Raw genomic sequence first — 23,678 nt, forward strand, 5'->3', positions numbered from 1 at the left:
AATATTTACTTGCCAGAAGCATAGTGAAGGCTGTACTAAGTGTGTAGTAGGGTGTTCACAGCCAGAAATTCATTCCAGCCAGTCGATGGTAGGCAGTAATTTTGGAGACCAAGATTAAAGGGGAAGTCCATGTGTGATGGTCTGTGTAGGAGTGTCTAGTCACTGCAGAACTCCACTTGATAATTGATGGTAACCTGACTGCTTAATGTTACATTGACCAAGTCTCTATAGCTTTTAATGCATCCAATGATGAACACACACACACTACTAGCCTGTGACTTTCACATCAGACACTGTGTTGATCACCACTTTTGATAACAAGTATTATTTTATGTTAATGACCATATTTCATTTACCTGTGTCATGTCCATTCACTAAAATGGCAGGGCAAGTACTGCAAAATAGATTGTCCTTTCCATTATCTCTGTGTGAATTTGTTCAAGTTATAAGTGATAACCTTTCTTTTGATGCTCAATATAATACACACTTATCCACACACTTTACAGTGATTGTATGTGTAAAGTTAAAGAACATGTTTCCACATAAGTCTGCCTAGAATGTTACTATAATACTACTTATTAATGTAAAAAAAGAGAGAAGCCTCAGACATACTAAGCCTTGATTTGACAACCACGCATGTTACTGAAAACATTTAAATGTCTTTACCATCTTAACAACTATCTCAGTAGATGTGCGATTTTTTATCTCAGTTTTCTTTTAAATCATTTCTAATATGAAAAAGGACATCAAAGTACTTTGGATTTGTTGGTAACGTGAGTAGCATTACATCTCCATCAGTCTCTAGGCCTCTGACCATACTGTTCACTGTAGGTGACTGGTATTTCTGATAAATCACCCTCCTATGAGTAGTTAGGATGAGGTTGATGGTAGAGCTACAATCATCCAAAATCCTTACAGAAGGGACTGGCAAATTCCAGTCCTTAAGTGCAGGTTTTCTTTGACCTAATTATTTGGATGTAAAGAAGTTCATCAAATTCTAAAAAAGCACCACTAAAACCTGAAAGAAACCATCCCTTGAGGAATCAAATTGTCTCTGACTCGGAGTAAATATCTGTTATTTCTTTTGGGGAAAATGTTCATAAAAGATGGTGGATGTTGCTATAGCATTGTTATGTACAGTAGCTTCAATGATGTGACTGTGTGCCGTCTACATACGACAGGACTGCATTGAAACAATGTATTTCTGACTCATCACATGTAGCAGCATGTCCTAACACTGGCTCCATGCAACCTCATGGGCGTTATTCACTATTTTATTCCAAGTGCCATTTATACAGTACTTACTTGACAATCTCTTATTTGAACCCTCATTCATTTTAATAAGCAGTAATTGAGATTTTTAGCAAATCTATGTTGTTCAAGAGAGGGTGGGAAAGCATTTTCTTTCCACTCTACAGATGTCGATGGTGGTAGTGGATCATGTTTTTTTTTTAAGGTGGGTGGACGGTACTAGATGTGTCATCTCTATAAATGTAGATTTGCAGTAAATTTGGATACTTCTGTCTTCAGCTGTTAGTAAAGTGCATTTAGCAAAGGCTCATTTTAAAAACGCTTTTTATAAATGAAGCAAAATAAACTGGTTTGCACCCATATTCATTATAGTTCTATCATAACCGCAACATAACTTTTAGTATGAACCACTGACCATCAATTAGCCATTTAAATATATTTCTAAAATATGCGGTATTGTGTAGCTTGATTGATTTAAAAGTTTATTTGCAGTGCTGTCAGAGTCATAAGCACATACCATATTGATTGTAAACCAATTTTACCTGAGAGGTTTAGTAACTGATACATTTTTATAGTTCTTCACTGGTATTTTAATTTATTTTATATGTATAATGTGAAATAACAAATAAGAGCAGGTCATAAAAAGTGGTGGTGCTAGCAGAGGATGCAACAATTTAATGTTTGTCTATTGTTTTCCATTTATATTGACTTTGTTATTTAATAGAAATTATTCCAACCATGTTGAAAGTATCCTACAGCATCCAACTCTGTTATCTACTGGTGTGCACTAGATATACTGCCACAGAACATTAAAGGGTAAACCCTGTGCCCAGAGGAAATGAATAAAACTTCTGATTGCCTATTTTTGTTTAAGTAAAAAGGCATATTAATTAATACCAATCATAACCCCTTCCATAATTAATAATTTGTGTCTAACACGGCTTATATCAAATACATTATTTTTATTGCAACAACAAAATTACATCTCTTGTGTTTTGTGATATGCATAGCAGCAGAAAGCATAATACAATACAGTGCTGTTGATGAATATTTGGAAACTGTAGGGTTTTGTCTTCCTTTGATCTTTACATATGCTGTCCAAACTGGTCCAGCTGTTTATTTAGGAGGCTCCGATTCTGTCTGTCACTCCGAATCATGCATATCTTGCTACTACCCCCAGTCCAGTAAAGTGCTGAGAGCTGTAACTTTCCCCCCTATTGCTGCCTCTTCTTCAGTTTTCAGCCGCCAGTTTTGCTGTCCATGCATTCAGGTAATATTGTTTCAAACTTTGTTGAAAGGAGCAGTTTTGTAATCTGTACACACATTTGTAGACTGGCGCACAAAATTGCAGGGACAGTAAATTGCGGATAAAACTTTTTCTCTGTGGAAACAAAGGAACAGTAGAAGAATAATAAGTAAACAGGTTTATAGCCTACGTATGGTGAACTACATCCTTTTGTGGCACTTCACATAAATGTAGTAGGAATAAACGATGCCTGGGGCTAATAGTGAAGAGAGAGATCAGAGCCTCATGTCCTTAGAAGTAAAGCATAGAAGTAAAGAAAACATAAAAAGTCTGTCTGTTTTTATTGTACAGTAAACAGCACTGCTGAACCTTGTCAATATAAGACATCCCACAATATAATAGCACCACACAGAGAATGCAAGAAAAGAACTAAACATCCAAACTGGAGTATAGACAAGATACTTGATTTACTAATCAAGTCTCATGTGGCTCAGTGATGTCATCTGATATCAAGGACTGCCGTAAGACAATAGAAAGCAGTGCACGTCCCATGAAGGCCTGTTTTCATATCATATTTTATCTTATCCTACTGATAATGTCAATCGAAGGTGTGTATACAGTATGTTCAAAATTCTAAGTTGTATGCAACATAAATAAGTGAGATGTCAGAGTGCGACTATTCTTTCTGGGAAACATGGTTACAGGAATAGCCTAATATTACCTTTCACTGTATTAGATTCATAATGCTCATGAGTTTCAGGAAAAATTCGTGATTGTCATTCAACTTCTGATCCTCCGGCTTCCTGACCTGCGACTGAACTTAGACTACATTTCTTGATCCCTCAATTCGGCTAAGTAAACCTGGCTCTTTTCTCCGTCTCTTTTCTGTCTCTCAACGCGTGAGATTAACCCGTTTTTTGTTTTTTGTCCACTAAATTACATTTTTTGGCTTCAGGGCTGTAACACATGCCTTCCTTGAGACATACAGTGGGTTGATGGGCCAGCCACATCAAAACTGTAATACAGGTATAAACGTCATGACCTAGACTTTCAAAGGCCGCGGAGAGCATTTCCACCATCCATTGGGAGAGGCTGTTTTCTGACAGTGCCTAACCCAGGACCTTAGGGCTGAAACAGACGAACAATTGATCAGCATGGCATATCACCAACTAACAAACCAGTGCTTCACCGGAGGCAAGGTGGGAAGAAGGAAATGCCACCAAACTCCAAGACCTTTCACATGGAACTTCTGTATGATTGACAGGTTAGGAAACAACAAGACTCTTAATCAGCAGAGGAACATTTGCAGTATACTGTAAGTGTCCTGCGCTGACAATGCATGGTGACCGCTGTCAGAGACAATAACCATAAAAATGCAGGGGCTGAAATGGAGCATGACATTGAGAAGCCATGTCGAAAGGGCAGGCTTGGTTGAAGGACACAGGCATCTCATGCCCTTAAGCTGCTATGTAGCCATGAAATGGGCTCCAGGAGGCTTCCCTGGAATTCAGACATGGAGTGTAGAGTACAAATGGCAGCCAGGATCAGGATAGAAAATCCAGCTCTCTTTGAAACTGTGAAATTTTCCAAAATTCAGACATGCTTATTATAAACCATAATTAAATTTTGGTGTACTATTACATGTATGCTAATATTACATAAAAAAATATTAAGATTATTTTCATATAGAACATACATGTTAAAAAAAATCCCCAGGTGCTGGCAAAATAATACATATAATAAAAATCTCAGAAAAAATGTCTTTTTCTCAGTGTTTTGAGAACCAAAGTAGTGTTTTGCCACGTCTAAATGTCTAAGCTGCCATGGCTAACTTTGGCAAGAGAAAGCATACTGTTTCCATTAAAAAGAAAGTGGAACTACTTCAAAAACTAAAAGGGAATGTTTCTGTGTGTAATCTCAAGGGCAAATTTGGGATCTGCATCACATGCCAGGAAAAATTCATTTTTTGAGATATTTTTTTCAGTATTTTTTATGTAATTAGTGATAGACAACTATTTCATGTGATCATTCTTTTTAGAATGCAGCCCGGGTATTTTACTGTCTGAATACTGAAAATATCCCAAATCCTCTACCTTTGCTGCCGGGGAATCAAGAGTAAAAATTGTACACCTGTACACCTTCAAGGTGAATGAAGACCTCTTTTCACACAAAACTATAAGAACTGCAGGATCACTGTATTTGAGCAGTGGACTAGATACCACAACTAGAACCACTGCCATTCTGCATCATCTCCCACACTGTACCAGCCAGGGCCAGGCCTTGCTTCTGAGATCTGACAAAATTAGTCTGGAAAGCAAAAATGCTGCTGCAGAGGAGGACTCTATTTAATGGCACTGCTTAATGGGGCAAGCAGAGTCCTTAAACAAGCCCACAAGAGAAAGGGACAGCATTGTGGCATTGCTCTTTTCTGCTGTCCAGACCAGGCGGGAGTGGCAACATCAAGTAAGAGCACAGCGGCTCTGGGTCTGATGGACACTCTTCTCCTATTTTTGGCCAGTGGAGATTCTTCTGGAACAGGCAGCTGAGAGCCTATCATGAACAATACATCTGGGATAGGAACCTAAGAGGACTTCCAAGAGGGGATCTACAGGGTCAGTTGCTGGGGAATCAAGCACCTCCTCAGAAGTCTGTAGGATCAACACAACTGGAGTCTGCTGCTGTACCAAACAATTGACAGGACATGCAGTTGCCCTTCAAGTAACTGAACAAGTCTGGTAATTTGGAGAGACAAAGCATCCATAAAATCAGATGATCATTACCTCCTTTGCTTCCCTGAAGGGCAGAGTTGTGACAGAGGAGTTGGGGAGTGGAGAGAAGCAACAGCTGAAGGCTTAGGTTGTGCAAGAAAATGGACACAGTAAGTGTTGTCTTCAAGTGCACTCGATACATACTGTAGCATATCCCCAGACGCGTGGCGCTAGGGTCATACATGACCCTGAGAGAATCGTCTGTTAGTACAACTGTGAAAACCAACCATGGTAATCGCACTGCTCTGTAGCTCCCAATGCCTTGAGAGTCCAGCCTTTCCTCTTTCCTTTTTTGAGGAAAATGGGTACTTCAGGTCATTAAAGGCAACCTGGAGTACATTTAAGACCATAGAGATTCAGTATGTTTTGGAAGTATTCCAGTTGATGAAAGAGCAACCTGGAGCATGGCAGTTAAGTGGGCAGTTAAGAAGTGCACAAAATAACAAAAGGCACAGAGCAGTTAAGGCATGGCAGTTAAGTGGGCAGTTAAGAAGTGCACAAAATAACAAAAGGCATAGAGGAGGAGAGTTGTGCGGGGAAAAACAGCTTCATGACACTGGAAGGGACAATGAGGGACAATTGAAGGAGAAACACAGGAGCATCTATAGAGCATTCCTCTATAAAAAACTAAGGAGTCTAGTTTCTCAGAAGAACCTTAAGAAGAGTTTTCCTGTATTTCCTATAAGTCACAACAATAATATTGTATTCCCATAGTTTTCAGCAGTAAGCCTTGCTGTCAGCTCCAAAACAAATCATTTGTTAGGTTTATAACTGGAATAGAAATAATCATCCAAAATGACACTGGAATGAATGAATACTGAGCCTTACAACATTGTTAAAAATCTGGTTTATTTAGAGCAGAGGGATGACAAAGGAGAAAATGCTTCTGTAACAAGTCTTTCAGTGTAATACAGTACTATCTTGTGACAGTGATGTCCATGCCCAGGATTCTCTAAACTATTCACCAGCAGGCTGACTTTTTGGTGTAGTCAGCTTGCCTGCAGCATGAGGTCAGGTACTTTGAGATGAAAGAGGCTTCATATTCCACCATAATTCATATAATCCAAAAAGCTAAATTCTTTTGATGTCATACAGAATTTTTCTGATCCAGAATGAAAGCATCGTGACTAAAGGCCGTGGCTTAAACATAACAAATAAGGATACACATAATCTACTTTATGTGCAATGTAATAGCATATGCATGAATATGAGATGAGGGATCACTTTATTGGCCATATACAATTTCTTGCATTAGGAATTTTCTTTTTGCATACCCCAATTTGCTCTCCATGAGGCACACAGACAGCAAGAGAGAAGCCTGGGGTCAGAGCGCAGGGTCAGCCATTGTACAGCGCCCCTGGAGCAGTTGGGGTTAAGGGCCTTGCTCAGGGGCCCAACAGAGTAGGATTCCTCTGCCAGCTGCGGGATTTAAACCGGCAACCTTCCAGCCACAGGTGCAGATGCAGGTCCTTAGCCACAGAGCCACCGCTCCGCCACATAAATATGTGGCAAATATTTAAAAGGTGTACTAAGCCGCTTATTGTGGACAGTTCTTTCATCTTGAAAACTTTGAGAAATGTAACCAGGATTTAAAATAAGCTACTGACACACTTTGTTCTACCAACCCAAAGCTAATTTAATGGCAATGAAATATATCTGCTAAGTTGCACGCTATAGGTGTATTTAATTGTTTAATGGACCATTTACCACCACAGTGTGCTTATATTCCTTTTCCCGCAAAAGCAACAAGTTAAGTTTACAGTGTGACATAAATCTTTTAGAATGCCAACTAAAGAGTCTCTACAGGCAGTCTAAATATTCTTCCTTGATCTTCAAACATCTGGCGTCTGTTTTCTATTTTAGAAAAAGGGACTTTAAGCTCAATGTGGTGGAAAGTACTTTAATAAAATAAGTCATATACTGTATTCTTAAATATAAATGTACTGTATCTTTTTGGATCTGGCTAGTTGTTGACCAGCTGTGTTTCTATTTTAGATTTACTCCTACTTGTTTATAAACTGAGAAAAAAACTATGAGATCCATTCACACAGAAAATTCACCACTTATTAAGTACATCTTATTCAGTCTCTATAAGAGCAGTCAGACACCTAGATAAAAGTTGGTTTGGTTAATTTTATTTTTATGGATGATTTTTGTGGAAGAGAAAAGTTTCACATATGATTTTATCGGTTTATGCTAGGTATACATATGCCATTTATAATAATAATAATAATTATTATTATTATTCACAACATAAAGCTAATTACTCACTATTACGGAAAAACAACTTACTGTTATGCTAGGTTGTGTTTGTGAATTACAAAATATTGATGTTTTACGATAAGTGATACAGAACACATTGTATTTTGCATGATTAACACAGTTCCAAAAACCATGTATTTTAACCAGATTTCCAAGATTAATACGAGTTTATTTAGATTTATAATGAATAATACTAGCAGAAATTGAAGTGAGATTTATCTGAGCAGTATTAATTGAAACTTCCTTTTCACTCCAGTTCAAAACTATGGTTTAACAATTCATTATCAATTAATTCATTAATAATTCCTGTACTAAATAAACTCACAAATCTTTTATCTAAATGTGTACACTAAACAGCTTTATAAAGAACTTCCAGGAATTCATTTATACCAGTGCTCTCCTATAGAATTAAATATTAAAATGACAAATTCCATTGAATTTGGGTTCAAAAGTGCACCTTCCTGTCACTTAACAAAGCTGATTTCTCCAGCTCAGTGACTTGCTATCCAAAGACAGTTTCAGGTCATCACAGAAGAGTCTTGCACTGGGTACACAAACTCTGAGACACTCTTCCCACATGCTTTAAACAACTAGATATTCCTGTGGGACTGGCAAATGCAGAGGAACCTTATGAAAGAAAGATATCTCTGCTTCACTGATTAAAGCAGCCAAAAGCAACCCCAAGGCAAGAGGCTCAAGTCCCACCCATATTTGCAGAAATACATAAATGATGAAAGGAAAGAGCTGCAATGTTATACTAGTGAGGTCTGAAGTTATGTCTTATTTTAACACTTGTTGGACAGAAAAACCAAAGCGTTATGGTCTTACAAGACCACGGCAACATACTGTTATGCAGTTAAGCACAACTACAGTATCCTTTACAGTTGTGGTAGCATCTCCAAATAACCTGGAAATATTTTAGCAACCTTTGGAAAATCCAGCTTTACATTGCAAAGAGAATCAAGCCAAACCAAGTTTAAACTCACGCAAGGAGTGCCACTCATCCTGTCGAATGGTCTTGGTGATGTTGTAGGAAAGGTTTTTCGGTATCATGGCTGAAGAGTAGTGGTATTTGATGAAGGAGCATCGCTCAATAGTACCTGTGTACAGAAAAGGCAAAATTAAGAGTGATCACTGCTTACGAAGCATAAGTCTGTTTTATAAAAAATCTAAGTTTAAAAATATACAAAATGTAAAGAAACTCACATACATAGCATGTCCACTATAAAAATTGGAACATCCAATCTCTAATGTACTGTAAATTGGCCAATCACTATATGTGCACCTCACCTAACTACTCCATCTCCTACCTCAGTTCCCTGATGAAACGCTTTGATAAATGCGACACAAGATTAAATAAGATTGAATCATTTTATTTGCACAATTCCATGTGTGCCTAGTCAATGTTGGAATAATAAAACACATTACTTAATTTATATTAAACCATTACCTTACCAAACTCGAAAGCTGACAACAGAAAAGACAATTAATAACTGCTTAGTATAAACCTATTTACTGGGGGTTACCTTTTTGCTTTGAATCCCACTTCACATTATTGTGAGCACATTAACGTCTGCTGGGATTAATTAAAAGGTGATGTTCCTGCATTCATATAATTATTTATAAAATTTATATTTTCATTTAATTTCTAATTTACAGTATGTCAAACCAATCTGCAATCATCGGTTGTTAGTGAACTTGGCTTACTCTGCCAACATAGTATCGTCACTTTCAGGAAATACTAACCCATAAAATCACTCTTCCAAAATGTCCTCCCATCAGAGCTCTTCTCCTATTGACATGCTGCAAGCCGCCACAGTGCCATACAGGAGAGTGATCACCAATGACAATACTAGGACATCTCGCAGTGATGTCACTGCATGGACCGAGAAGGTCCCAGGAGTCACTGTGGCACAGCAAGCCAAGTAATCCCAATCCGACTCTTGCCCATCCAGTCATGATGGTACTTAATCACTAGTACACAGCTACGTGAGGAATCTTCGTCTCAGTCAACTAATGACATGGCCCAAGGTTGAAGTACGGGTGTCTGCACCATAGAGTTCAAGCACTCCAAGAACTAATTCAGACACTTTAGAGCCCATGACCATATGCTTGTACTTGAGTGCATAATTCTTTCTTTTCTGGTGTTAATCTATTTCTATTAAAGTACTACTTTTAAACATTAAAACATATAGCCTTTAATATTAAAACAAACCCATATTTCTACTGCTATTTCTGAATGTCAGTTCTTATTATACAGTATCAATCTAGAAAGTGGAAACTACTATTGCTACATTAGTGAAGTCCTGGGAATCACACATTTCACAGAAAAAGAAAGCTGAAACAACATGACGTAACGAAATAACAAAAAACTCTCCTGTTTTGCAGATACCGTACATTTAGTCTTGTAATGTAGAAAGGCTGCTTTGTTTAGAACATAAGAGCAATTCATGCGTTATCCTGGATGCAAAACCCTATGATTTTAGATACAATCCTATACGCTTTTTATTCCTAAGATTAATAATACAGTACATCTAAAATGTCAGCTTTAGACATACCACAAGATGTACTATAGATTCTACTGTCTTTTTTAAAATAAAATATATTATTTCTAATGCTATTACAATGACAAATAATAAAGCTTTTCCTCTATTTGTATTTGAATTAGTTGGTATGAAGACTAGTGCATTTGACAGTCACTTTCATAAAGTTGTAAAATTATGTCAAATCAAAGATATACCTGTGCTGTATATTTCCTACCATCTCTTTGTATCAATACACTTCTTTGTTAAAGGATATATATTGTTTTTTGTCCTTCAGACTACTGCAGACAGAACTTCAATAACAGCTACTAGCTACTGTACATGGGGAAAAAAGTATTAACATCATGTACATCCAATAGTAAATGTCAACATTGTAAAAAAATAATTGTTACTCTGGGGCTTAAAGAAACATTCACATCATGGAGCTTACCTAACAGTGGACAGGAGCTAATATTCTACAGTATATTTTATTTCTTGTTCACTGGCATGTTCCTTTTCTTCCACAAATCATAGATATGAAAATAAATTTTAATTTAATTTAAATCGAAGCTGCCACACTTTATTAAATCAAAGTTCAATTTAGACGTTCCTGTATCATAAATCATAAAACAATGAAGTGAGTTCAAAGCAGTATGAAATGGTTTTAGAGAAAAGCTTTTTTATAACATTAGATAAAGAGGTTACTGTTATGTAGTGAAAAAAGTGGTATGCAGTTTTTGAGAAAATAACTCCTGAAGAGCTGAAAAAACAGTAAAGCCAACAATAAACTAGAGGATCCTATGATCATCATTGGTTTTACGAATGGGCTATTTAATCTGCTTGATTCAAATTGAAACTACTAAATAAACCTGTACTATTTTTTCCTGGTTTATAAAATAGAACAATTTTGCAAATGCATTAAAGCAGATTTCTTTCTGTTTGATAGCTCACCACATTTCTCTTCATCCCATCAAAGTAAAAAAACAACATATAAGCAATAAAAGAAATTCAAAACATGCATAATCGGATTACACTGAAAAATATGATACAATCCACATATTAAACGGACAAGAAAAACACGTCTTTTAAAACAATCATAGTACACATTATGTCAGTTTAGGACTGGTTTAGATTATTAGGAACAATTTTTTTTAATGTGGAAAAAAGGAGTCCAATACGTTTCCTTGAGAAGAGTTTGTTTTTTATGCTTTTTGATAAGATTATATGGTTGCTCTTAGTCTTCCATTGCTTGCTGCTCAGAAGGAGTTTTTCTAGTTCTGTTCTAAATGAGCTGCCTCTTGGCAATCAGATTCCAGGAATGACTATTCTGTGCAGTTTATGCCTGACATGAACACTGCACAAATATATGCAGCCTTCTTGTTCACAATGAGTCATTCCAGAGACATTAACTCCATGAATTGCAATTTGACTTCCTCCCTGCAGTCTGAGGCTGTCTGCAGAATTTTTATTTATTTATTTTCTTTATCTGCAGAGCCTCCATGCCTGTCTGCTTATCTTTCTTCCTCCCCCAGTAGATCTTTGTTTGGCCAAATTGTCAGGTTTCTGCATTCTGTTTATTAACATTTTCTTTCTGTGGGAGCCTTTAAGGAATCAGTCTCTCGCGATGGTTGACACAGCTGAAGTAAAATTTGAAATCTTGCTTTTCATTCTGTTCATTCTCATCATGCATAGTACTGTCACATGACTAGCGCAGGCAAATCCTATTTATTCACAGCTGAGGTTAAGAAAGAGCTGAGGTAAGAAAACCAACTTTCCTCTTCAATGTCTCCTCCTCAAGCCAACTTCTCAAAACAGATTTCAATGTTTTAAGCTTGATCACCAAATCCATCTTGTCTCATAACAGAATAGCTTCTTTTCAAAAACATGCAGTTGCACTTTTTCTTAAGATGAGCTAAACAGATAGATACTTTATTGTCCACTACTGTGAAAATTTGTTTTTGGCTTCTCCCATAAAATTGCAATACACAGAAGCAAACATAAAAGTTACATAAAATCATGTGGAGGACATGAAATCACAACAACAGTATGCGACATACTGTACATACAGTAAATTGATAAATAGGTAGTGTGTGGACTACATTCATTAAGCAGTTTTATTGCAGAAGGTATGTAAGAGTTCTTATAACTGTTTGTATTTGAACTTGGTCCCCTATACGGTCTTCTTGATGGGAGTATTATGAATCGAGAATGGAGTGGTTGTGTGGAATAAGTTGTGATGTTCCTGGCCATTCTGAGAACTGTATTATGATATAAACCACAGAGCTGGGGCTGCTGTTCCTCAATTACTTTTTTTCTGCCTATTTTTAAACTCAATTTTCCTCAGACCGTTTAATTCCTTTATTTGTTCTTAATATTAAATAATCGCCACATCCATTTTATACCATGTCCCTTTATTCCGGTGCATTCCTGTAGCAACTATTTCCCCCGATCTATTTTTCCCAACCTTCCACTGCAGAACTGTGCTACTCTCACTTCACTTACAGAATAAATCTACAGATGATTTCCATATGCGTCATATCATTTGTGCATAAATACTGATAGTTTGGGGTTATTTTAATGCTTTATTAAGTTCATGACTTTTCATATAGCTGCACTGCTTAATTACACTATACTGAACGAATCACAGGCAATACAATACTGAGGGGAAAAGGAATAATATTAAATGGGTTGAAAACCTTTTCTTCATGTGAATTTATGCATAAGACGAGTGGAACGTTGGGCGGCAGTGTTTTTTTGTTTTCCCTGTGCTCATGAACATTTTCTCTGGGTGCTTCTGTTGGATGTACAGTATCCTGCCTTTTGCCCAGTGTTGCATGGGTAGGCTCCAGCTCCCATGACCCTGTATTAGATAATGCAGTTAGAAAATAGGACTGGACAAACAGGGAGTTCCTACAACAAAGAGATGTGCTTCTTGGAAATTGCTCTAAAAAATCAGGTCTGCAACACTGTTGAGGAATTAATGTATTACTTTTATATGGTTTTTAAATAAATCTTGATAGGAAAAGCCATGTACGGCATGCTTCATTGAAGTTCACTTTTAGACACAGACCAATGTTGTGATAAAGAAAGAGACACCAGAGGGGTGAAAGTTTGAAAAGAAAACGATAAACAGCACTTCGTCACTTCAGGGGATGAAAGAGGAATTAGGGAGCTCGCTAACGCCAGAGTAGATCTACCATCATATAAAACAAGAAAAGCCAGACAACACTTGTCATCGACATTAGGTTGAAGACTGGTTAAGTCACAAGTGCAACGACTTGGAACGACACAGGAGTGGGGAAAGAATGAAAAGAAACGTCCAAGCTAGAGATTATGGATATTGTGTAAGATAGTCAGAGAAACTCAGTCACATCTTTTAATTTCTGACCTCCAGCCAAATGGTATCCACCACGATATGCTGTACTCTAAGCACAGTGGATAAGTAGTTCAAGATTTACATCACTTGCAGGTGAAGCAAGATAGAGGTTAACAGCCCCCGGAAGTTCAGATGTGCTGGGTTCATTTATTATATAGCAAATATTTGCTTGAGATCAGCACAGCAGAAGAGAAGACAACTTTACATGATAGCAGAATTAATCATTCCAATGCCTTTTTTTATGGATTGTCAGTTTGCATTAAGAGCTAAATAATGATATTGTACTGACATGTTGTACCCCTGTGGCAGTTTTTAATAAAGACGAGATTTAAGTCAGCATTCACTGGGTTGCTTGAAAATCACTACTGGAAACTGAATTCACTTGAACAAACAATTTAGCTAATATCAGTCTTGCAGAAGGTTTCTTCTCTTCTGGTAAGGTTAGGTTCTCTTGATTAGATGGCACAGAGTGACTAACAACAATAAAAAAATGAGAATGTTTCTCATTATAGTAAATGTTCAAATCAATAAAATAGTCAATACCTTCGAATATGCTAATAAAACAGAATCTTAAGATTTAACAATTAAAACTGATTTGATGAAGATATTTTTATGAAGTTAAAAGTGCAGACAAGTGGTTAGGTGATCCAAACATATAACTGGAAGGTTCTGCACCCAGATCCTGTACTGCATCCTGTTGTTGTGACTAAAAACAAAGTACCTGACTCAGATTGGAACATATGTAACTTGCTGTAGGTAAACATATCACCCAAATAAGTGTTTGCCTCTGCTAACAATTATCAAATATTAATCATCAGTGCTTAATGAGCTCCCTGTTGTTAAAGACAAACATTCTGTGCATCACCACTGCAGTTATGTTGTCATCAAAAGCAAGCAAGAAAGAAAATGGTTTGCTGTTTTAAAAATCTAATGGCAGACAATGGACACAAGGCAGTACAGTATATACCCAGGGTAAGATACCGGTCCATCACAGGGCACACACATGGGAGACACCAGCTACCTTAGACAGCGTGTCACAACATGAGGTGTGATAGGAAACTGCAACTGGTGGCAAAACCCAATGTGACCACAGGGAGAACATGTACACTACATGCAGATGTTGCCCTAGTCTAGAATTGAAGCCCAGCGGACTGCTACACCACCATGCTGCCCAGTCTGAATGATAAAAAAGGTAATAGGTAATAAACTGCAGTCATTTTGGAAAATATCCGTTTATAAAATCACTGTAGAATTGATATAAGACATTCCAAGCCGTGCAATTCCTACAAATATATTCAAGCCCTGGGTACTTTTTATGACATTACATTAAAATATGTATGAGGTAATCTGGGAGTATAAACCTAAGATCTGTATCTTCTAATTTTCTATGACCTGAAGGTATGACCAGATGCAAAAAAATATTAGAACACTGGCTTCTGACACTGCACTCTATGGTACTTGAAATAAAAGCCATGAAGTGCACAAGGTACAGTAATGACAATGATATATCACGCTATCTAACAGCAGTGTCTGAGCAGGTGGGTTTTGAGGGGACGCCAGAAGGCAAGCAGTGATGGAGCCATCCTGATATTTCTAGGTTTATGGTTTCACCACAGGGGTGCAAAGGAAGAGAAAGAAGAAAAGAAACAACTAAGCATCTAGCAGAAGATGAGAGGAATACAGGGAGAAAGGCCAGATGGGAATGAAGAGGCGATAGAATGATGAAGACGGGTAGGTAGGAACAATTAGACGAGCACAATGAGACAACAGGTGACAAGTGAGCTGAAGCAGAGGGGTGTTGCATCAGAGGAGGTCAGTGAGACTGGCTGAAAAACTGTTTCAGGCAGGTGTCTGTTGCTGGAAGCCAGGCAGGAGAGAGTTTTTATGCCCAGAACATAGAGAGAGAACAAGGACTCTGATCAGTAGCTAAAAGGAGTATATTGTTTAAAAGTGCATTTCCTTCAGATGTTATTAAACAAGACAACAGGAGGGAGTTAGGAAAGAAATACAGTCTCAGTAGAAAGGGAAGAGATTAAGGATTCTTGGCAATGAAAGGGAGAGTGAAATGATAAGAACTGTATTACAAATTATGTAAGTGAATTTAAACACGTTTACTGTTCACAGACATTTTTGTTGGCTGTTTGGTTCATTCAGTCATTTACAGTAACCTTATAATTAACATTATTATTAGTAGTTTATTCATCTATTTTCTAAACCACTTCATCCACAATGGATCACGGAAAAAGCCGGCGCTTAACCCGGCAAGCAATAGGCACAAAGCATGATACACCCGTCCATTGCAGGGTACACAGAGATACACAAAACTCACAACAGGGCCAATTGTTACAGAAGCCAATTTACCAGCCGGCTTGTCTTTGGACTGTAGTAGCAAACCAAGATACCCGAAGGAAACCCACGTGAGAACAAGGAGAACACAAAAACTCCACGTACAGTAGACAGCACCCCAGGAATTGACCAAGGGCCACAGTACTGCGAGGCAGTGATGCTAACCAGTGTGGCAGCTTGCAGCCTATACTAGTTTAAGAAAACAACAACAAAAAAATGTATTCTACCAAATAGCTTTTCCCTCTGCATTTGTGGTACGAAATCATAAACTCTTTTAGAATGCATACAATAGTCATTCACAAACTATACCCCAAGCTTTAACTTCCACCTAAAAGCCAACATAGGGAAAATATAAACAGTGTGTTCTGACCTTACTCTTTCAACGCTACTGAAAGACATAATATCATCATCTTAAAATAAATTCTCGGCTGTAGCAGCATTAAAATTGTTCAAACTTGACAGGTGTCAAAAGTGACCTATTCATTTCACAACAGTGCACAGAGGAACATGCAAATTCATTGTGCAATCCTGCGGCAATCAGGCGACACGAACCTCTAAGTGCACTGAGATAATTATTAGCTCAAACATGATCTGCCATGCATGCACTGTATTCAGACATTCTAATCTGATTGGAATTTGAAAACACAGATGAATACTGAAAGCCAAGATGACTTGCCTCGCTATATTTCTTAACCTGCCAGGTCTGAGCAATGGAGTATTGTCCAGCTTCTTCAGATGGCATTGAGCCCCTCTAAAGAACTTTGACATGTACAAGAAATATGATGGTGTAAACTTCTAAAGTTTACCTTCATAAAATTTGACTTTTAAGACCATTATAACCCAGTGGAGTCAATAGATTTTGTTTGTACACATTTCTATGATCAACTTTATTTTGTGAAACAGAGCAATCAAAAAAACAAATACACAAATAGTGACAACACCCTCCACTGGGAAAATAACTTTTCCCTCCATCCCTATCCCCCCCCCTTGACCCTTCTCCTGCCTTTCCCTGAACCTCCCCCACCCAGAATAATCCCTTCTCCCTCCTCTTCCCCCGGGACTCATCACCACCCCACATGGCCAGGCCCAGGGATTCTGCAAGCCCACCTGGTTTGTTCCTGCGTTTTGTATACAGTAGCTGTCTATACAGAGTCGTAGGACTCCTTCCATGGAGAACCTGAGCAGTCAATCAGCAACAGAGAGACTAAAGGGTACCCACCAGCTAAGAGGCCAGCACTGTGAAAAACTGGAGAACGCAAAACCGTTCCATTCTAATATGAGTGTGTCTTTCGACTAGGTGCCATACTGTAATTAAATATGAAACAATGAGGTCAAATGGTAATTTGCATCGCCTTGGGGATATGCCAGAGAAAAGCAGTTCTTGTAACCTGGAGGGAAGAACTGCACTCTCTCCTAGCTGTCGCCGTGAAGCAGAAGCGTCGTTATCTAACCATACTGTGATTGGGCCCAGTGCAACTGACTGGAAATACAGTTTGAAGTTTGGAAATGATAGTCCTCCTGTGGATTTCTCCTGGTGTGCGGTCAAAGAGGTAACACATGGCCCTCTTCCCCTCTGCACAAACCTAGAGACCAGTGGCGGTCATTTAATCAAGGGGCCAATTGATTAAATGGGAAGGGGGAGGGGAGGCATTGAGCTATAAAAATAATATGTGGGAGTACTGTACATCCATTTTAATTATAAAGATATGAGCTTGAAAATAATTCCTGAGGTGAAACCATCCATTCAAATCTGCCATGACATTTCTAAGAATAGTATTACTTTAGGAAGACTGCAGTATTTAAGACAGGATAGACTACCATCGCTAGATATTTCAAATGTTTAACTCTTGGAATTTTTATAGGTAGTGCTGTGTCTACCATTGTAGTATTTGAGGGAAGTAGTCCAGTTGATTTTATAACCTGATGATCTTAAATTGTTAGAAATGTCAAGTAGAGAAGAAAGCAATTGAATAGAATTCTTAAAGAATAAGAGAATATGACTTTGGTACAGAGATACATACAGTAATACTGCATGGATGTGAAGTGGACAAGTCTGTAGAACTGCCTGTGCCAGGAGTATTGAGGAGCTGGCAAACGGCAACGATGAGAGAGATTTTGTATGTTTTCTAATGCAGCGTTTCCTGTGCTTCAGGGATGAAGATGGCATACCTCATTTTAACTTTGCCTTGATATTAAATAAAATGATTAAATGCAATGCAGATATTGAGATTAGGTTGAAGCAGCATGAGTAAAGGCATTTATCTGTCTTTGGAAAACATCTCTTAAGCTCTTTCTCACCAAATAATGCTCATGTTAGATATTCTTATCAGGCAGTGTAGTTTATTTTCACTCTTGATAAGGCATCCCATTGAAATACAGTACGAAAAAAAGTCTTGAACATTTCAAATAAATTTTATAAGCAGTTGAGTAAATATATATGAAACTCAGGCTATGAATGACTGATGTGGTTAATTTGGAATGTTAGCTCTTCCTTTTCAGTAGTTTACATCAGTTGAGTAAGGATTTTTAGTTATGTATCATCATAAAATAGTATTTTACAGAGAATTAAAACAACGGCAAGATAAGCTGTCAACATTTTTTAATGTGCTGTGAAATGCAATCTTTTTCTTGGCAAGACTTTTCTTTCTGTGAAAGCTTTTCATTGTGAAAATGCTGTTTTTGTGTTGTTTAAATAAATGACTTAAGCTTTACACCAGATTTACTATTTACAAATGTAAATAATAGTGGACTCTTTTTTAAAGAATACGCAAGCAGATTAATAATAAATTGAAATATTAATTACTATAATTCCCCATGGAAAATTAGATCATAATTTGCAATGCTGCTTTCCACATAACCCATTTTTGTAGAATTATTTTCTGGTAGTTTTTTTTATTAACAATAATGTTAAGAGAGTTACAGTTAGGGCTCTCTTCACTATTGCCTTTATCACTGTCGGTTACCCTGTCCATCACCTCACAGTGCTAAAAGGCTTAACTGTATCTACTGTAGCTCTTCGGTTAAGCTACAGCTGAACATTATTGCTGAACCCTCAATAATGTATCTGCATACATTTCTGTTTCTCAAAGCTTTGTTTGAGCCACAGGACACATAAATACCACCTTACAGTTGTTTACATATAAATGATCAAACAACTGGGCAGTTGTGCCCTGCAATGGACTGGCATCCCATCCAGTGTGTACCCTGCCTTCCACCTTTTCCTTGCCAGGATAGGCTCTGGCTCAGCCACGACTCATATTCGGATGAAGCACTTAGAAAAGGGATGGATGTTACAGATTTTTACAAAACTGCTTTCTACAGTTACATTGTGTATATTGGATTATAGGTTGCTACGTAGCAATTTAAGATTAAATGAATGCATGTTGTAAATATTAATTATCTATGTTCTATGAGCCTTTAGAGAATATATTACAGGGTGGATTTGTTCTGTTTGTATCATATATCTATATATCTATAATGTATCTTTTGTGTCATTTGCTTCAGGAAGAAGGAAGACAAGTCATTACTTCTACATTCAAAATCAGAAATAGTCTTTATTTGATTGCACTCATTTGTATAGAAAGCCAGATTTAAACCAGTTAAATATACATCAGCAGCAAGCACCAGAATACATTGCCCCGAGGACTTTTATGAAATCATTATCTTAGTATTCCTATACATTGTTTTACACGCATGTGAAAACATGGAATTTGTGCCATGGCATTTGGGAAGCACCAACCTAGTTGTGGTCAACAAATACTAAAATGGGCACCTGGAAACAGAGAAGAGTGGGTCAGGAGAATGTTATTCTTGTTTCTTACTGCCAGGATTCATCCCAAGAGTAAAGTAAATCAGGCTGAAAAGCAGAGGCCCAGATGCTTTAGTATGAAAGAGACAGGGTGCTAAGGTCCTACCGTTGTTGAGAAGTACTCACATTTGCCCTTGGAGATCTGTTTAATGGTATTCTCCCAAATGAACTAAAGGAAAAAAGTCAAGTACAATGAATGGACTCTTGGCAAACCAGTCCAGCAGACCATGCAGTAGTGTGGAGCAGTGGGCAAGGCTCTGGTCTCCCAGCCAAAGGGTCGAGTCAGGTCCCAGGTCATATAATGATGTTGGAACCTTGAGTAAGGAGCTTCATTGAAATATCTCCAATAAATGTTTCAATGAACAAATGTTTACAGGTGTAAGTGCTAATGTGTTTTAATTAACCTGTCAGGTAAAATAAAGGTTTCAACAAAAAAATACACATTTATAGGAACATTTCAAACGTAGCACCTATCCATGTAAACTGGACCAATCAACTGTAGACCAATAACTCACTTCTGTTACATACAACATTATGGACATTTTATGGAAATTATAATTACCACTAAACTAGAGAATTATCTGTTTGAAAATGGGTTTCAAGGAAAAGTATCATGGATTTAGAAAAGCAGCAGAAACAGAGTGTGTAATACAGTGTGTTCACATTTTTAAAATACATCTGGTACAGCTCTTTGTAAACCATTGCTTTTAAATTGTGGGTAATAGGCATTAAACATAATGAATGTAATTGGATCGAAAAATGGTAAATGGAAAGAGAACAGTACAGATAAGTTGTTAAAGCTCAAATTAGAGTGAAACAAGTAATTGAGAAACAGAAATTCATATTTAGAACTACTGATCAAATAATTAGGAAACTCAAATGGCCTTAACAAAAGTCAAGACTCAGCATACTCCCTGCAGGTACCATTTAATGTAGACAAGTGAAGAAAATTGAGGGTAGAAGAAAATGTAACTATAAAAATACAGTAAAATAGCAGACACTGCCTGAGATAAAAAGGACTGTGGTGTCTGTATTGACACATCATTCTAGACAATGAGAGGAATCAATAAAAATGACAAACAAAATGTTAGGATATAGTTAAATGTGTAGAAGTTGAATCAAGAAATGCTGTTTTAAAAGTATTCACAGAACAAGCAAAACCTTAGAATATTGTGTACAATTCTGTGCCCCATGTATATTTGTGACAATTCTCCAAAAATAAGTCAAGTAACTACATCAGAATTTGTTCCATCATTACTAGTGTTATCTGTTTTTCACCCTGTAACTCAGTTAACCAGCTTCAACACCAATGTAACTGCACATAAAACTATGTAGTGAGTAATCATTAAGCAGTCATGCAATTGTATCATTTTACTGATTTCAGTTAGTCTTTCCAATACCACCAAGTGTGTTTTTACCAGATAAACAGTGCTGCGAACAGTTCAGTTCATCCATGACTTCCAGGTAAATATCTTGAGGGTAACAGGATAGTAATTGTATGGTTGTTTGTGTGTTTGTTACTGTGTCTTTCAAAATAGTATGTTAGAAACATAGTTGTGCTAATGTATTAATGATGCACATGACTTTCAGCGGGTATAAATATAAACACACTGAAGAAGATGATATCCATTATCATCATCATATTAATAGTTGTTGCTTTTCAGTCTTAAAGTTACTAAATAACATTGAGTGTGTAACGCAGAGTGACTGCATTGCTCTTGCCCAACTCACTGTTTTCACATTTTTCTATTTGACTTTTTTATTGTATATGAATGGTTTACTGGTTCTTACTTTATGTGAGCGACCCATATGATGATTATGATTGATCCCTGTACATTATAGCACAGACAGATGAAACATCTAAAAATTGTCCAAAAATGTATGCTTATATTAGCATTTATAGATTTTGTATTTACAAATATATTGCATTTAAATTTTACACTCCCAAAGATGATTCCATATGTGGTTCATCTTGAATGTCACAACATTCCATTTTTTTACTTCAGTAGGCAAAGTATTAAACCTAGACGCAGACACTGATAGAAGGGTTTCTCTTGTCCAAAATACATGTAACCTTGGGACTAAAAATTCAATAAAAAACCTTTTTCTTTCTGCATTGTACAGGGTTGTGGTATCAGCGATTCCATGAAAAGTTTTAACACTATGATGTGTTGTTTTCTGTGTGCTGAAACTTCTGTATTAGCAATTGGTGTGTATTTTTTCTGGGATTTAATGGTGACAGTTTTCAAACTACTATATCAGATCCTCCAGTCTCTTACCAACTTGTTGGAGTTGAAGTTTGAGATAAAAGATAGAACAGCATTTTAATCAGTACAACTGCTCTTAAGACCAACTGGGAAAGTTTAAGGCACGTGATTTTTTTTTTAATGATAATCAATTATGCATCTATGAATCTATTCCAAGGGCAGAACAACATTCTTAGAAGCTTTAGCAAAAAGGGTTTAGAACATATTAATCTGAGGTTATACATTTTTTTATATAAAATACAAATTAGCAGGATAATGGCAAAATAAATCCAGAAAAGTGCAGGCCGGGCTCTAAGTAGTTTTCTGAGACAAATGCCCAGAAAATTTGATTCCAAATTACAGACAAGAAGATAATTACATATGTAGTACAGAACAATTAACTGTGAATTATATTCAGCTTTTGTGTAAATGGACATAATATTTCTTCATAATTGGGAAGGGGGGGATTTTTCAATGAGACAACTTAATGGTTTGATTAAGTGATTATTACTTAGATTAGCATGCCCTACCTGTGGGTGACTATTTAGACTTGTGAAGGCGTCAGACTTCTGCACTGCCCTATTTCCAATACTGTACAATTCAAAAAGGTCTGAAGAAACGGAAAAGGTATTTATGGTCTATTCATTCATTTACTGTAGCTTCACCACTCTCTAAGTCATGTGATGCATAATCAAAGCCAGTTTGTGTGCAGTTTACTAATTACGATGTATGCCATATCTTCAGTGGGTCCACATCAGATTGCACTCCCAATAACAGGTCTACTTCAAACATAGTTATATTAATACTATATATTAGGAAGTTGTTAACAACCTCTGTGAAACAGGAGATAGTGTAGGAGTTTCTCACTCCAAAGTAAAAAAATACCAGTTTGCTTGACAGACAGCTTGACGAGCTAAGGTTGTGAGCATTGCACAGACACTGGGGACTAAATCATTGGACAGCGGTTCTTTAAAGAGCCAAATAATATTAAGAGTAATTTACATTTGGTCAATTTAATATCTATATTTTTTTGGCCTGTTTCTGCTTTCTTGTAACAAAGCAGCCCATGAGAGAAGGAATAAAGCTGCATAAGAACATTACTATAAGCTATTTTCTAGGTTGTATTTTAAAAACCCAATGCCCTTTTTGATGTAAATATGTAACTAATCCTCTTATTAAAAAAATATTTTTGCTATTTTTGCATTTGCTTCCAAATTTAGGAAGAGATGTCATTTGATTTGTACATATATAGTATATAGAGATGGGATTCAAATTAAATATATATATACAGTAAATCCAAATATATAGAATGGATCTATGAAGTCTGTCATTGACATATAATTATTTTAATTTTAAAAAATCACATTTGGAGATGTATGGATGCCTTTGTTAATTACTCCTTATTAAAGGTGTTAGGGATCATGAATATTTTTCTACAATAATAGCAAATAAAGCCTAATAAATTGTTAAGATGCTGATTCAGCACAGATTAATCCCTAAACACGAGGAAAACAATACAGATAAAATATATATGATATAAATTACAATTCAATATTTATTAAAATGATGTTTATTTTATATACGTAGCATGCTGTGAGAATATGTTCAGTTTTAAATGGCACTTTTTCTCATATTTCAAATATTTGACAAATCTCCTCTAACAAAACCTATTGGAAACTGCATCCAATTTACTGTATCTACTGTACCACATTACAATTCATGATTTCAAACAGTACATTTCTGAAAGTAACAGATTGCCGTCATAAGAAATGTAATCCATTTTATATTCCAGGTTTGTTCATTTTTTACCCACTTCATCACATGACAATAATTCAGGCAGGTACACTGTTTCA

General features: G+C 36.8%; 1 protein-coding gene across 2 annotated transcripts in view; it reads right to left on the minus strand.

Annotated features, from left to right (window-relative positions):
* The window catches only part of tmem178bb (transmembrane protein 178Bb), a 119,017-nt gene that overhangs the window by 55,940 nt on the left and 39,399 nt on the right, over window positions 1-23,678 (minus strand). For both annotated transcript variants that reach the window (XM_069192335.1, XM_006633495.3), the window contains one exon: window positions 8,514-8,627. In XM_069192335.1, coding sequence (XP_069048436.1) covers window positions 8,514-8,627 — 114 coding nt within the window. The remainder of the gene's footprint in view (window positions 1-8,513; window positions 8,628-23,678) is intronic.

This window comes from Lepisosteus oculatus, chromosome 7 (assembly GCF_040954835.1).
Source record: "Lepisosteus oculatus isolate fLepOcu1 chromosome 7, fLepOcu1.hap2, whole genome shotgun sequence".
NCBI lineage: Eukaryota > Metazoa > Chordata > Actinopteri > Semionotiformes > Lepisosteidae > Lepisosteus > Lepisosteus oculatus.